General features: G+C 40.2%; 3 protein-coding genes across 4 annotated transcripts in view; 1 reads left to right on the top strand and 2 right to left on the bottom strand.

The window, feature by feature from the left end:
* c1s.2 (complement component 1, s subcomponent .2) overlaps nucleotides 1–2,044 on the bottom strand; it is a 9,567-nt gene extending 7,523 nt beyond the window's left edge. Inside the window, exon 1 of the mRNA XM_061675464.1 lies at nucleotides 1,927–2,044. The gene's annotated coding sequence lies outside the window, so the exon portion shown is untranslated. The remainder of the gene's footprint in view (nucleotides 1–1,926) is intronic.
* Nucleotides 2,045–2,176: 132 nt separating this feature from the next.
* Nucleotides 2,177–12,102, top strand: LOC133401424 (tumor necrosis factor receptor superfamily member 5). 2 transcript variants are annotated; one of them, XM_061674413.1, is made up of 8 exons: nucleotides 2,177–2,426; nucleotides 2,504–2,629; nucleotides 4,197–4,343; nucleotides 4,418–4,511; nucleotides 5,153–5,229; nucleotides 6,751–6,792; nucleotides 8,102–8,242; nucleotides 11,055–12,102. In XM_061674413.1, exons 1-8 carry the CDS (start codon nucleotides 2,351–2,353, stop codon nucleotides 11,201–11,203), a joined length of 852 nt encoding a protein of 283 aa, XP_061530397.1. In that variant the 5' UTR covers nucleotides 2,177–2,350; the 3' UTR covers nucleotides 11,204–12,102. The 2 variants fall into 2 exon arrangements, with proteins under 2 accessions (XP_061530397.1, XP_061530396.1); XM_061674412.1 differs by having other exon boundaries at nucleotides 6,676–6,792; nucleotides 11,055–12,101.
* Nucleotides 11,604–16,144, bottom strand: rbp5 (retinol binding protein 1a, cellular). Its single transcript, XM_061674422.1, has 4 exons — nucleotides 15,908–16,144; nucleotides 14,888–15,072; nucleotides 13,917–14,018; nucleotides 11,604–12,701 (listed from the first exon to the last, which is right to left on the bottom strand). The coding sequence occupies exons 1-4, from the start codon at nucleotides 16,053–16,055 to the stop codon at nucleotides 12,648–12,650; spliced, it is 489 nt and encodes a 162-aa protein (XP_061530406.1). The 5' UTR covers nucleotides 16,056–16,144; the 3' UTR covers nucleotides 11,604–12,647.
* Between the last annotated feature and the right edge of the window lie 1,060 nt (nucleotides 16,145–17,204).

Below are 17,204 nucleotides of genomic sequence, written 5' to 3'. Positions count from 1 at the left end.
CACTAATGACTTTTTTTTTTTTATCCATTTATAACAACAGCTATAACTCACCCGATAATACAAGAGGTCGACTCCATTCTGTGATCTGTTATGATAGAGCTTGTCCCCCAGCACTTTTGTCCCAAAGCAGAGCTGATGTCAAAGTCTGCTGTCAATGTTTGGCTGCCCTCTACGTGAATGCCACAAACTTTCCCCCATTTGCACAGCTAATACCACCAAATGAACGCTTTACATTGAAACTGAAAGCAAAACACTTGAGAATAACTCCAATAATACAAGAGAATGAAGGCTGTTGGGAATTAGAACTTGGTACGAGATTTTACATCATGATTAAAACAAACCTATTCATATTTATACTAGTGGTATCAGTACTCAGTACTCGGTATCAGTGTTGGTGAGTACTCACGAGTGAATACTGGTACTGGTATCGATGTGAAAAAAAAAAAGTGGTATCAAATGTCTCTGATTTATACAGTCAGTGTTTCATTCAAAACCTCAAGATAGAGTAAGTCTTGTTTTGCCAACTTTATTTTTTCCCCCCTTTCCTTTTATTTATTGTCTGTTTTACCCCTTTTTAAGTGGGGACTTTTTCTATATATAGGCCTTAGCTACTATTGGAATTTCATTCCCCTCCCTATATTTTATTTATTTTATAGTTTTTTTATTACCAAGACTTTAAAATGTGAACTTGCAAAGTACAAACATTACAATACAACAAGGTACTTAGGAAATACGTTTTACCAGTAGATGGCAGCAAAATAGTATGTAACAAAACAATTGGACCAAACGCACCAGTTCAAACCGGTGCGAGATGGCAAATGGAAAACTGTGCAAGAAAAAATAATGTTCACATGCTCTGAACACTTCCCTGAATGATGTGAAAGTAAACATAACATGTACTGTCAACATGTACACCAGGACAACACAAGTAATACATGAAGTCTTCACCTGTCAATCAAATATGTTCTTACAGTATGTACTAAAGTGTCTATAATCAACTACTGGCTGAATAACCTGTGCGGCTGTGTTCAATAAACACTTAACATTCCCACACACAACAACACCGAACGAGGCGCTGATATATTGGATGACCCCGCCGTTAGCTCATTAGCTTACGAGTTCGTTGTCTCATTGGCTTGTTAGCTCACAGGCTAGCGAACATTATAAACACTAAACTTTCCCTTAAGTGTCTCCGTTGTGCGGATCTACGCACGGCGCACGGAGCGAGCCTGTGGAGTATTGGACGTCCGATACGATTGGCTCCGTCTGCGAGGCCACTAGCAACTACTAGCTACTAGCCACCAGTAGCTGGCCAATTCGCAGTGAAGCTGTTCAGTTTGCCATCGTCTTGCTCAGTACATTATGCGTGGCCTAACACTTCAGGGAAGATGCTTTTTTTTTCAGGTTGTAGGCATAGCTTGATGGCTAATTGCACGCTGTGGTGGTAGAAATGGGCCAAGTTATCATTACTAAGTAACTTTTTGCGATGGATAGCCATTGATGAAATGATGGCGCTCAGTACTTATATTGTGGGGGAGGGCCGACTGACGCCAGAAAGTATAGGCCCAAGCCCACGTGTGTAATTAGGCTAGTTTTTAGCACTGCCCAAAAAAATACAGACAACTGAGACGGTGCAAACGAGTTTAACGCTATAGCTCAACAATTCAGTATTACGTTGTTCTTAGTCTTTGCACATCTTATCAGCACTTACCTTCAAACAATTTAGAAACAAATCACGAAAAAGACATCACAGGGGATTTAAATAAACCACCCAACATCACTCTTTCCTTTTCTCATTAATTTAATTTCTTCTCATGTGTCTCCTTTCTTTTCTTACATATACATACACATGCAGGCAATTGTATGTCTTTTTATAGGTTGTGTGAGATAGATGATGGGGAAGACAAAAGAAAGGTGCGCACCAACCTACAGTCCTGTGTCTTTGGGACAAAGGTGCAGTGGACACAATAGGCGAGGGTGGCGGGAAAGGAACAGGATGTAATAGTGTCTCATTGTGTCAACGCAGCCAACATCAACAATATCTCTCGAGTCCTGCAGCAGTGGCGGAAACACTTGCAGGTTGCACCACGCCAACAAAGAAGGGGCGGTGAAGGGGTCGGGGGTGGATAGGAGCAGGAAGGAAATAAGGGGGGACCATAAAAAGAGAGCGAATGAGACGGCAAAATGTCAAGATCTGAGGACAAGGGGGGTTTCCACTGTGTGGGATGACAAAGGTGAGGTGGGGAAAATTCTTCATTTGCAGTCACACGTCAGTGAGGAGGCAGGGATGCACTTCTAACTGAGCTACCAAACCTTCTGGGCAAGTTTTGAGGACCACGCTTGTGTGGAAATGGCAGAAGCCAAGTGCACCGCTGAGAATCTGTATTTGAGTAAAGCCGGAAGATGCTGCGATCGCTGCCCACCAGGTCAGTTTGAGATCACGCACCATCTGTCCAACTGGATCTTCTCACGCTTTTCCCTGCCCTGCGTTCACCCGCGCCAGGAAGCTTTGTGCGAGCCGACTGTGACCACGCCAGGAAGACTCAGTGCGACAACTGCGGACATGGACTCTACACGGCCACTAGAAATCACCTCACTCGCTGTCGTGTGTGCAAGTCGTGCAGTGCCAGTAAGTCACAGTCCTGCACTCTAATGACAGCCAATTGCCAAAACAAGCGTCAAATTAAAAATGCGGGTTTTATGTTAAACTGGTTTCACTCTTATTTAACAAGCATATTTTTAATAAAGCACTTCATGACCTTGCCCATACATTTATCTTTGAGCTACGTGTCCCTTATTCCACCACACGACCTCGCCAATTCACTTAGTGTATCTTGGCCTTTTCGCCCTCTCCCGCACAAACCATAATTCAAAAGCTGACAGTGTATTTGCATTTTTAGCCCCGATTCTCTGGAACCAACTTCCTGAATCTGTTAGATCTACCTAATCCTCGGTCTGTTTCAAACAACACCTAAAAACTCCATTATAATGTCAAGCCTTTCGTTAGACCCCCCTTTCGTTCCCACGCTCTGTCCTTATTGTTTTGATCATTTTACACCAGTTTGATTTCCCCTTGGTGTCACGTCTGCATTATTGTCTATGTTGTCGCCATGTTTGTGTTTTTTAATCTGTCTCAACCTTCCTGTCATGTGTCTGTGAAGAACTTTGTGATCATGTGTTTTTAAAAACTGCTACATAAATAGAACACTTACTGGCTGACTTACAAAGATAATCATGTGTGTCATGATCAAAAATATAAACTGGGAATGTGCAACTTCAACTATTGGCCAACACTTGAACTAAAGTCACAAGAAAAGGCCAGAAATTAGTTTACTTTGTTCACCCATATGAAGCAGCGCAAAAGATGATTAATTATCTATAGTGTGGTTATATTGAACTTCCACAGGAGGATTCACCCATAATTATCAGCAATGCCGACATCTGGTTCTTTACTCAAAAACAATTTGAGTTTTTTTCATTTTTATCTTCAGTGCTGCTCTGCACACATAGCGGATTGGTTTTCTCCCAGCTCGTTTTGAAAGTGCTCATTCTTTATACAGTGCGAAACCGAGAACTCCAACGGGTCTGATTGGTTCGGAGGAACTGCAATTAGCAGTCATTGAAGTGCATGTATAATGTAGTTCGTTACTATGACTTATCGTTTGGTGAATTTTTTTTGCTTTGTGTTGAGGGGCAACATTTTAGTTACCAGCCAGGTTCAGCTACGCCACTACCCGAGTGAAGTCGGGGGGAAGAAATGTGGGCAAGGAGCGCCACAGTCACCGATGAACTTTCAACTACTTATAGAACGGGACAAATAGCCCAACGCACTGATACAAAATGAGGACACTCGCAAGGAGCTGCTGTCGGCCTGACGCTCACACTCAGACTAAGTGACCCCAGGTCCTAAAGGGACATATCAAAATGAACCACCCATTGTTTTTTGGAACGGTTTTGATCGCTGAAAATTTTTCATCCGCCCGCCGATGACGATCGGCCAAGGGGACGCCGTCGAGGGGCATCGCACAGCGCGTCGTTCAAGCCAGCAGCGCCACGGCTTCTTTGACAAAGTCAAGAAGAGATGATTGGTTAACGACGTGGTTGTCAACAGTTACGTTGAAACCAAAATAGGAAAGACAATGATACAAAGTGGCAAATATCTTTAGACTGAGCCCGTCTCGCTCCCTGTGCTGCAGGCAACAACCAGATGACGGAGAAGGCGTGCGCGGCTGACCAGGACACGGTGTGCAAGTGTGCGTTGGGCTTCTTCTGCAACGGCGATCCCTGCGACCACTGCATGCGCGCTACCTCCTGCCCTTTGGGTTCAGGGGTCAAAGTTCAAAGTAGGCTGACCATATACTCGTGTATGCGCTAAGTTCTATTTCCACATGTGAAAATACCATGTACTTTGTTACAGCCAGCAGGGCCAACGATACGATCTGCGCTCCGTGTGTAAATGGAACTTACAGCAACGTGTCCAACGCCCACTCGGCCTGCCAAACACACACCAGGTCGAACATCTTTTGTGTGTTCTCTTTTCAGTTGTTGTCATTAGCCAAGGAGCGTGCGTTGTCTCCCTCAGTCTGTCTAAAATTCTATCTGATGTCGAGGTTCTGCTCGTCTGATGGTATGGTCTCCTCTCAAAAGGTGTTGCCTGAAGTGACTGCACTGTATTACTTCATATTGCATCCATTTTCCAATCGTCCCGCGACACTAGTAAGGATAAGTGGAATGGAAAATGGATGGATGGATTTTCCAATTGTCTCATTGACCAAAATTTTAAGAGTCCTTTACATACGACAAGCCTCCCACCATGGACCCGACGTCACTGTCGCTAATTGACGGGCAGTGCGTCAAACTTTTAACATGAGTCACTGGGTAAAGATTTTTTGTGCCCCCGGACCGGGAGTGCGTCAAAAAGTAGTGGACAACCAATGGTCCCTCACCGAGTCGTGATATCCCATAATGCATTCCGTCTTCCGAGAAAGAATGGTGGGACTTGATGGGTCGCAGACGGAGGGAGTGGAATTTTCAATGTGTTTTTATGAGGCGCAAAATGCAAATTTTCACTCGCAAATCCGCTTTTCTTTCGAGGCTTTAACCAGAGACGATATGAGGATATTTGTTTGACATTGTGTGTTGTTGCTGACAGATGTGAGGACTTGGGTCGAGTGCTGAAAACGCCAGGAACCTCGACCACTGACGCCAACTGTGGGGAGTTCCAATCTGGTGGGTTACATTTTGATATACACTGACATTTTCCAATCTCTCATCTGTACTGATAGACTGGGACCAGGAAGGAAGCGTTTTTATTATCTTACCAATGACGTGGTGTTTTATTTGCCATATGAAATTATACAAGCTGTTACTAAATTGGCTCAGTACAACAAGCCGGCAAAGCACAGGTTTGTGTGTGTGTGTGTGTGTGTGTGTGTGTGTGTGTAGCTTTTTTTGCGACACTTATTTCAAAAGAAGGAGCAAGCTTAACAAAGTGTGTTGTTGAGAAGGTTAAGGGAAAGTGTTTTGTTTTGTCTTAATATTGACAGCATGACAGTTAATAATGTTAAAATCTTACTTAAAACATTGCCTGCACGGTTAATAGATTTTTGTTTTTTTCTATTTTATGTTTTCAGTGACATTACAACTTGTATTTATTTTATCTTTCTTCAATGGCGGCTGCCTGAAACTGTGGCTAGTTGCAGAGTAAATATTTGAATTACATACGGTTCATATTTTCATCATATTATGTGTGCTGTTGGATAGTGTCAAGCTTAACATGTCCACTCTGTCATAGTGCAACATCAACTGATAAGATTAAAAATAAATAAAAATCAATAAAAAATAAAAAAAATCGAAAATTTAGAAATGCATTTTTTTTAAACAGTACAGTCGGTTTGCTAACTGAATCATGTTGCTAAATAAAGGTCCACCATGTGCTCATAAAATGTTTTTTAATGTTCATTTTTTAAACTGATAGAAAGACCAGGCCAGTCCACCTTGTCTGTCAGCTCACATATTTTGCTGTTTGCATGTACATTATCAGCTTGAGGTTAAGTTATTTTTTTTTTAAAGTGGGGGAGCTTGACCAATATGCATTTCTAATTACTACTTAATACATATCTCAAAACACTCACACCGCAAATCCTCTTTCCCCGTTGAAATGAATAGCAATGCAATTAATTCGTTCCAGCCCACCCCCAAAAAAAACCCATCCCTTTATTAAAAAAAGTTTTTACATAAATTGCACTTAACAACCTTGTACTGTCTGAAAACACAATAATAACATTTGCTCTCCACCTAACTTGCAAACATGCAAAATGTGAGCACAAAACACGACTTGTGACTCATCCTTCTTCTTCTGTTGGATCTTTTAAGTGGTTGGCAAACCAGTTTAATGGTGCATGACCACCAGCGACCGGTATTGTTCTTTCACTGCAAGGAAACCAATGTGAGCTGATGGTGGCCCAATGTGAAGTGTTCTTCCGCCATCTGGTGGTGGGGTTCTGAATCGCACTTGACTCTCACATCTCAAGACAAAAAATGGCCAGGCCGCAGTTTCTGTCCCAAGGAACCACACTTTTATAAATTTATGATCAGAATTTTGATTTTTGTGTTTTATCTTAAGACCATATTGCCAAGTCCTATCTAACAGTATGTCTATCTTTGTTTTTGCAGGCTGCCCGTGGATTTTACCTGCAGGCTTGTGGCTCGGCTTTGTGCTGACCGTACTGATCATACTTGTTGTTTTAGGGCTGATGTGCTGGATGGCCAAACGCAAATCATACAAAACGGGTGTGTAGATGCAATGTTTCATACACTTACGCTCATTTTAAAACCATCCACTTAAGGTCTGTTGCTTGCCTGTTGCAGACATCCTCTCACTCCTTCCTTTACTGCAAATGTACAGCATACAGTAATCTAAAAATAACAAAAACACTCTGAGTCAGGTTAAAATTGAAAATGCATTACATGTATATTCATTCTTTCTTATTACTTTAGAAGGAGGACACTCCAAAGCAGTTGTGATGTCTGCTTGCTGACTTTCAAAGAGTCATTATTTCTGCTCATGCACATCCCAGCAACTGAAAACGCAAACCACATCCAGCACATTTTCAACTTGACACAATAACGCGGCAGTCATGTGACGCACGTATCATCGGCAGCGGACTCATAACGACTCCTACGTGTGCCACAGTTTGTTTCAATTAACATTTAGCGAGCAGATGTGTTCAGAGTGGAAATTACAGATGTAATACAGATTTCATGTGTGAATGTGTGTGTGTGCGGAGGGGGAAGCTTACACTCTCACTTGAGGTCATTTTAAGATTTGGATACAACGTGTCTGACTCAGACTTTGCTTTGCTTCTGCTTATCTGCAAAAAAAGAAACACAACGTAAAAATATGGCATAAGGCCTCAGCCAACGCTAGAAATATTTTTCCCCCCCCCCCTTCTCAATACAGTAGAGGAGCACTACGAAAGTTAATACATAGGGAAGCTATTTTGTCTGCAGAGATGTATTTTGTTTTGGCTGTGCCAAGTTATGAAAATGGGTGACGTTTATAATTGACAGGAGAATTTATATATTTTTTAACCTTTGTATTCGAGTACATTTTAGAGTGCACTTTTTTTGCTTTTACTTAAGTAAAGGAATCAGTACTTTTTTTTTTTAAACACAAGTAGGCTACCTGTACATCTACTTAAGGACAGCGTGTAAGTACTTCTTTTCACCTCTGTCCAATACTAACGAAGTGTTCGCATGTCGTCACCAAATGGTCACATGGTGTGTTGATTGACAAAAAGTGAGTGTTCAATTGTGACAATTTGGTGGCAGAAAGTCAGTCTAAATTTACACCTGCTCAGACCACCTTTCACTTTTTGCACGGTAGTTGGACCGCTGGTCTAGAGCGATTTAAGTGAATTTGATCAGGGCAGAGGCAGACATACTGGGCGCGGACACGTGTTGGTGAATGTCAGACGTTTGCCATTGATAAATATGTGAACAGCGGGCATGAAACCCTCTGATTCAATGTAGAAATCAATTCATTGAACACATTATAAAAAAAATCTCCCCAAATTAAATTGTGCATGTGTGTCCACAGCCAGGTCAAACATTCTCCCTTATGAGGCGAGGACCATCACTGAGAGTTTGCTGGAACCTCCCCCACAGACCCACAAAACCTTGGATCAGTGCCAAAACAGCGAAGTGACAGAAGCCTGCCTGTTTACTCTGCTCAAGTTGGGTAATAAACAATACACTTTCCATTATTTACTGATCCTTGATGAGACATATTTGGATTAGATTACAGTTCAAACCCAAAACATGGTATATTAAAAAACAAAAATATCATTTCACCCTTTGAGGCGGTCGAGAACAAGGGTGAGCAAACTGGGCTGAAGAGCCACATTCATTTTTTAAACTGATAGAAAGGCCAGGCCAGTCCTAGGTAGATGCGTTTAAAAAAACAACAACAACATAAATAAATAAATAAATGTTGATGTAACATCCATCCATTTTCTATAGCGCTGATCCTAATTAGGGTCACAGTTGAGGTTTGGGCAAGAGGCCAAACCCTGGCCTGGTCGCCAGTCCATCGCAGGGCACATAAAGACAAAACAACCGTTATGTGTAACGTGTATTTTACAACCCCAATTCCAATGAAATTGGGACATTATGTTAAACAGAAATAAAAACAGAATACAATGATTTGCTAATCATGTTCGACCTATATTTAATTGAATACCCTACAAAGACAAGATATTTAATGTTCAAACTGATCAACTTTATTGTTTTTAGCAAATAATCATTAACTTAGAATTTTATGGCTCCGACACGTTCCAAGAAAACTGGGACAGGGTCATGTTTACCACTGTGTTACATCACCTTTTCTTTTAACAACATTAAAAAACATTTGGGAACTGAGGACACTAATTGTTGAAGCTTTGTAGGTGGAATTCTTTCCCATTCTTCCTTGATGTACAGCTTCAGCTGTTCAACAGTCCGGGGTCTCCGTTGTCGTATTTTACGCTTCATAATGCGCCACACATTTTCAATGGGAGACAGGTCTGGACTGCAGACAGGCCAGTCTAGTACCCGCACTCTTTTACTATGAAGCCGCGCTGTTGTAACACGTCCAGAATGTGGTTTGGCATTGTCTTGCTGAAATAGGCAGGGGCATCAATGAAAAAGACGTTGCTTGGATGGCAGCATATGTTTCTCCAAAACCTTTATGTACCTTTCAGCATTAATGGTGCCTTCACAGAGGTGTAAGTTACCCATGCCATTGGCACTAACACAGTCCCATACCATCACAGATGCTGGCTTTTGAACTTTGCGTCCATAACAGTCCGGATGATTCTTTTCCTGTTTGGCCTGGAGGACACGACGTCCACAATTTCCAAAAACAATTTGGAATGTGGACTCGTCGGACCACAGAACACTTTTCCACTTTTCATCAGTCCGTTTTAGATGAGCTCGGGCCCAGAGAAGCCGGTGGCGTTTCTGGGTGTTGTTGATAAATGGCTTTTGCTTTGCATAGTAGAGTTTCAAGTTGCTCTTACGGATGTATACCGAACTGTATTTACTGACATTGGTTTTCTGAAGTGATCCTGAGCCCATGTGGTGATATCCTTTACGCATTGATGTCGGTTTTTGATGCACTGCCGCCTGAGGGCACGAAGGTCACGGGCATTCAATATTGGTTTTGGGCCTTGCCGCTCACATGCAGCGATTTCTCCAGATTCTCTGAAACTTTTGATGATATTATGGACCGTAGATGATGAAATCCCTAAATTCCTTGCAATTGTACATTGAGGAACATTGTCCTTAAACTGTTCAACTATTTTCTCACGCACTTGTTCACTTGTACCCAATCATGGAACCCACTTGTTCCCAATTAGCCTGTTCACCTGTGTGATGTTCCAAACAGGTGTTCGATGAGCATTCCTCAACTTTCTCAGTCTTTTTTGCCACCTGTCCCAGCTTTTTGGGAACGAGTTGCAGCCATAAAATTCTAAGTTCATGATTATTTGCCAAAAACAAAAAAGTTTATCAGTTTGAACATTAAATATCTTGTATTTGTAGTGTATTCAATTAAATATAGGTTGAACATGATTTGCAAATCATTGTATTCTGTTTTTATTTATGTTTAACACAAAGTCCCAACTTCATTGGAATTGGGGTTGTATATACAGTGGTTGCGATACGAGGTTAATTCGCTCCGTGACAATACTCGTAACTCAAATCATGTTTACAGATTGAAATGAATTGAAAGGTATATATTCTTGATCTTCTCCGAGGAACCACTAATATTACTGCCGTACTGGGGAGCTGAGCAGGAAGCTGACCGTATGTGTCTTATAATGCCACAGGTGGCCAAAACGCACACACCAGAATGAGCATCATACTGTGCAGTGTGACAGAAACTGTTTTATTCTTTTTAAATCTATTTTATTATGTCATTACTGTAAGTTTTTTATAAAGTATAATAGAGTGTTATTTTGCTGATTTAAAAAAAATAATAATAAAATAAAACATGGCATTTCCATTCATTTCAGTGGGGAAAGATGATTCGAAATATGATGATTTTTACTTAAGAGCGTGGTCACGAAGCAAATTAAACTCATATCTTAAGGCACCACTGCATTCTAATTTCTTGAGACATTGAATTTGGGTATTTTGTTTGCTGTAGGCTATAATCAAAATTATTCAGAAAATAATAATTTTTGGAATGAACTACTAATATATATATATATATAGGTTTTTTACAGTATTTCTTGAGAAGCACATGTATGTCAAGCATGCAAAATGAGAGCAACATGATCTCACCACACACATCCAGGAAGTTCTTTTCACACTTAACCGATGAGCCCACAAACCATGAAAATAGAGTCACTGTGATCATTTTACTACGTCACTAAAGTGTTTTTTTTTTTTAATCCACCGCGGGGGGAGAAGGCGGGGGGGGGGGGGGGGGTACCACCATTAAGAGTATTATAAATCACAGTTTTTATCCTGTGCAGTGGCTTATAGTCCTTTTTATAATCAATCTGCAGATGAAAGTGCAGTCATCAGCGGCAGGGACCACAGCATGGACTTTCCACTCGCTCTCATGTCTAACAACCCCTCGGACCACCACAACGGGACCCAGGTGTACCACCGCAGCCATTCCGAGCCGCAGGAGGACGAGTGGTGTGGAACATGAGTGCAATGTCGTGAGGCCACATATGTGGGAAGTGTCAATTGATATTTTCAGAACTATATGAACGTGTATGCCAACAAACATTTGTGGGGGTTACTGCCCCCTGCAGGAATTTTAGTGGAAGTTCATGTCACGCCCTAGATATGAAAATTAGATACGCCAGGGCACCGTAGCGTTCCGGCTGACCGACGTGCCTACGTGGCGGCCATGTTGGGCAGGTCGACGTGCCCCTCGAAGGCAATGCATGCACCAGGGTTGGCCCGAAGCGAGATTTTATATGGCGCCCCCCCCCAATCAACGATTTACATACGCTTACAAAAAAGTCAAACCATTTGTGAGGAAACACAAAAACACACATTTGATTCCCAAATGGTAAATGCTATAATTTTGTGAAGCCACTTAAATTAAAGTTGAAAGTCTACACTTCCATCACATATTGATTGTTTTATTTCAAATCTATTGTGGTGGCATATAAAGGTAAAATTGTCCAAATACAGAACTTAAATGTACATAAAGCTGTTCTACTTTCTTCTTTCTGGTCTCTGGTATTCATACCATCACACACAATCATTAAACACTATTGTATTACAATTCAGGAGACTTTTTCTTTTTTTTTTTATGTCTATAAACATTAAAATGCAAGTACCTAGACTATTTTCTATACAGATTAAAGAGTTTACAGTGGACCCCGCATATTCACAGTGTGGCATTTGCAAATTCACCTATTTGCAGATTTTGGGGGTAACCTATTCAGAATCAGAATCAGAATCATCTTTATTTTGCCAAGTATGTCCAAAAAACACAAGGAATTTGTCTACGGTAGTTGGAGCCACACATTCTCTGTTATTTGTGGATAAAAACATGATTTTCTGTAACATGGTTAAAAAAAAAAAAAAAAAAAAAAAGGACTGAAAAAATAATTTCAACCGCGTGTATGATATTTATTTATCTGAAGCGTCTCTTTAGTTAAGACAAAGAACAGTTAATGTTGGTCATAAAAACGGTTTGTAATCGTGATGCTCATCCAATCGCAAATCGAACAGCTGCCGTGTTAGAGTTGTGTTTGACAGTTAGCGGGCGAGGATGGATACTGTACATGGCGGCGCCCTTGTCCGCTTTGGCTCACGATAGTTTTGCCAAACTAGGACTAAACACGGCATCCAAACCAGCGGAATCTGTAACAGCAGGTGGGTCGCTGGGAGTACCGACTCTGTTCATTGTGTGGCTGTGTGCTTGGCTGTCAGCTTTTTACTGGATTTTTATGGATACGGCAATGTTTGAAGATGTTTGTAAGCATTTGAAATAATATTACATTGTTTTGGGATCATAGTTTGTTGTATATTGTTGGTTTAAGCTATGAATATAGGCAATGATCACTTTCAAGGGAGAGTCAATTCATTGTGGAAATTTGCTATTCGCGGGCTGGAGGGCACTGTAGTCAGAGACTTCAATTGGCCTTCTTGAAAACTTGCTTGGCAACGACGCCTTGGACTCTCATCTCCTGCAGAGAAGCAAAAAGGCCATTAAGGGGAAGGCGAAGGAGGTGTTTAATTAACAATGACAATCAACACAAGAGTCTAGAGCATGAAAGGAGCGCCGGTCAATGATTGTATTGTATCCAAAACATGATCCCACCCCCCTTTCGTCTTCACCCTGTAATTCTTCTTCCTACTCTTTTCACTGCCTACTTAGCTCCTCTGATTGAAAAATCTTCCAGCAGCTATCCAGCGCTGCCTTCTTTCCCAGCCTTTTTGACAAGGCTCCGCTGTGCCGCACTCGCCGCCTGCTGCTGGGAGATTTGAAATCTACTCTTGAAATCTCAAAGCTACTCAATGGAAGATGAGACATCTTAATGAGACACACAACATGAGCAACTTAAAGAGGTAAAGTTTGGAAATATACCAAATTGGAAACTTTCCATGGGAATTGGGGACAATTTAATGGAAAGGTAACACATTCAGACATAAATATAAACATTTTGTTCTGTCATAAGCACACATCCGTGGCTCTCCTTGCCCACATGCAAGGGCATTACAGTACCTTAACTGCTAAAAGAATCATTTCAACCCCCCCCCCCCACCCCCCTAAAAATAAATACAAAATAACACAACCACGCAACAGTTAATAACTTGAAAAACTCCTTAATTGAGGCATTTATACAGTAAGTCAAGGTATTACTGTACTTGCATAAAATCTGGTTGTTTTAGTCAGGATTATGCAAAAATATTTTCCCAACTAGATTTACACTAAGTTCCCTATTAAGAGCCAACCTTCAGTTCTGTAAATTCCTGGTTTAATCCTATAAATTCCCATGGAATGTTTCCAACTTGGAAATCCCTCAGAATTTTGCAGCCCTATTCATAGCTGTGGTAAAACAAACACAACAACAAACATATATGTTAAATATGTAAAACATTTTATTTTAATAATCAAATAATGAACAGTATTCCTGTTTTTGTATACAATTACGTAGAATTAAATATATAATTAACTGAGCAATAATTTCATTAAAAAAGCGATACATTTACTGTATGTGAATTTTTATTGTACTAATATAAGCATTTCTTTTTACAATAAACTTAAATAACCAATTATTTAATACGATAAATGAATATAAAATGAATGGAAAATGATCAAATATATTTTAATTAATCAAGTTATGGGCCAGATTAAAGGACAGACATAATATAATAGGTGTGTGTTTTTTTCCCCTCACCAAATGCAGCTTGTCGCCATCTAGCCAGTGCGTCCAACCACGGCCTTCCTTCTCCCCTCGCTGTACGCAAACCAGCTTGTCCCCTTCCCAGCTCACGGTGGTCTGCGAGGGAGGGGGGTGGGGATAACAAAAAATGATGTGAGGACGACTGCACACGCACTCTGCATGTTAAGTAGTCTCTATGTTTAAAACCCTCTTTAGTGTTGCTTCCAAGGTTTCAGATGCGTGCTTGAAGGTCTTGAGCATACTCAAAAACTAAAATTTGAACCACATACACCAGACACAGAGACAACATTAACTTTTGAACATTTGGAATGTTTGTCTTTGAATGCAAATTTTTATGTGCTGGCATAAAACACAATCAAATTTATTATCAAATCTTTGTGCAGTGATGAATGGGCCTTCGCACCCCCACATGTCCAAAACTGAAATTCTTCTTGATTTAGCATCATCCGTCGAGTCTAAGTGTTTCAAATTTAGCAGTAATAGGACAAAATCTGTAGTAGATCTTTGAAGGACCCCCAGAAAATGACCGTAGAATGGCTGTTTTAAACCAAAACGGCGGACTTGCTGTGTCTTTTCGGGCGTGGCTTCTTGTACCTTTTTGGTGGGTCTTCTCATGATAGACATGCTTACCAAATTTCACGTCTCTAAGTGAAATTGTCTTCGGGGGGTGAAGAGTCTGTGGAATTTGTGGAAGAGTCTTGAGTCTGGGCTTTAGGTTACTCCGCTCCATAAGGTCCGGGGGCCGACGCCAAAGGCTGTGTGAGTGTCTTCGTAATTGTTTGGGTGTAATTGTTTTCATTGGGAGTCTTTCATACACATCACTGGCTATTGTGAGGTGAACCACAGGAGGCTGTTGCAACCCAAAATCACAGCAGGAGGCCCGGCTGACTTTGCGCACACACACACAAAGCCAACTTGAATCACACTTCCTGAGCTTGAATTACATCGCGACGTTCTGTACCGACCTGACACGTCCGACCGTCGACGGGGCCCAGGTCTTCTGTGAACTCCTGTCCGATGGCAAAGTCCATATTGAAGTTCTTGAAGGTGGTGAGCGTGCGGATCTTCATGGTCCCTGTGGCGGGATCGTGGCTGATGTCCTTGGTGGGCTTCAGCAGACACACGATTTTCCTCAGAGCAAAATTGATGTCTAAGGAAGGAGGAGCGCACTTGAATGTAAAACAGGCTTTTTTTATTTTTTTATTTCTTTTTTTAACTTTGCGTGTGTGGTGTCAAACAGAGGTCAGTCTTCTAATGTGCAGCTGCAAATGGGCATTATGGCATTGTTGAAGGGTGTGGAATGTTTATTATCATTATTATTATATTTTTGAATGCTGTCATTTTCTAATGTGTAGCTGCAATTAACAGTGGGGCCCATTGCACTTTTTTTTTTTTTTTTTTTGTTTTTTAAACAAAATGCTTTCTCTTCTAATTCAGAGCTGCAAATGAAGATTATGGCATTAAATTCCATGGTGGGGACTATTTCACTTTCATTTAATTTAACGAAGGAAAGGAAAAAATGGATAAAAGGGCATTTCACGTTTTTTAATAAAGTGCTCTCTCTTCTAATGTGCAGCTGCAAATGGAAAGTATGACATTATTAAATTCAAGAGTATGCAGCATTTTACATGTAATACATAAATAAAAAAGTGCTCACGCTTATAATGTGCAGATTATGGAATTATTAAAATCAAGAGAAGGGAGCATTTCACATTTTTAAAATGAAGCCCTAACAAAAAGATATGATGCAACAATAACATTATTTTATAATTACACATAATGGATGTGTAATTATAATGAATTAATGTTTGTGAGTCGAATATTTAGAGTTTTTTAAAATTTTACTTATTTATTTTTAAGACTTGCATACCGGCCGGCATGCAAATGCTCTGGCCCACGAGCCACAGGTTTCACACCACAGCTTTAGAAGCAGCAAAGCAGCACATGCTGATGTAAAAGATTATACATTATTAACACTTTCTTACCCAAAGCTGCGAGGTAGGCGTCCATGTTCTCCTGTTCCACCATGTGAAAAGTACCAGAGTAGTCAGGTTTGGACATGACTTGCTTCTTCCTGTACTCCAAACACACAGTTTGATGTCGAGCTGTTTCTGCAGGCAGCAGAACGGGCATCAAATGACAACTCGAAGCTGGAAACAAGCTGATTCCGGAAAGCAGCAATGAGTCACAAAAGGGTCACAGCTTCTTTTTCCCACCTCATGCAAGAGGGAAGGAGGGAGGAAAGGAGGAGGGTTCATTCAATCTTCTTCCCTATTGCCTTTCACTCAAGGGGGCGTCGCCTCAGAGCCAAACATGAGCAGGAGGGAGGAGCATGCTGCTGTGGGGGATTGGACCCCCAAAAGGTTCTCTTTTTTCCCCCAACTCTCCATTGAATAATAACCTGTTTTTAACCCCCCCCCCCACAAAAAAAAAAAAAATACTAAAAGGATGATTAGAATAATTCGGATAAAAGGTTCTCACTTATAAAACTACTCTATTGACAATAATCTCAACTCAACTTTATTCATAGATCCCATTAAAATGTGACTTTGTTTTTCATTTAAAAGTAAATACATGAAAAGGATGATTAAGACCATTGGATTTATTATGAAAATTATAAAATACTTTCTTACAATAATAAAAAATAGAATTAAAAAACTGAAATAATTAAATGAGCATTACAAAGAGTAATTAGTTAATATTAAACCTTTGCGGATATCTATTTTTTAAGTACTGCTAAATTAATTAAAAGGATGACTGAATGAGTGTGACAAAAAATAAAGTACTATATTTGTTCCATAATGAGCACAACAATGACACTAGAACAATATATTTTTAAATAACATTTAATACAAGGAAGTTTTTTCACTCAATTTTCAGTTATCTTTTTCCATTCCAATCAAATAAATTAAAATGGTTACATTATAAATTAGCATTTAGCTGTTACGCTGCACCCAAATTGAATAAGTTGCCAACAGAAGTGAAGTCAGTCCCAGTTGTGAATGTTTTTAAGTCCAGGTTTAAAATTCTTTTTTTTCTTTCCCATGCTTATAATTGAGCATTTTCAATAATAATAATAAAAAACTTTCATGCACTTTCTTTTTCTGTACTTTTTTTTTCTTTATAAATGTCTTGCTTTGTTTTTAAATGCTTTTAATTAAGCACATTGAGTTACCTTGTGCATGAAATGTGCCACATAAATAAATTTCTCGCATTGCCTAAAATTAATATATTGATAAAATTAAATGTTAATATTTAATGCTAAGATGTAAATTAACAATT

Source organism: Phycodurus eques, chromosome 4 (assembly GCF_024500275.1).
Source record: "Phycodurus eques isolate BA_2022a chromosome 4, UOR_Pequ_1.1, whole genome shotgun sequence".
NCBI lineage: Eukaryota > Metazoa > Chordata > Actinopteri > Syngnathiformes > Syngnathidae > Phycodurus > Phycodurus eques.
Note: the sequence above shows the minus strand (reverse complement) of the source record. Positions and strands in the feature narration are given on the sequence as shown.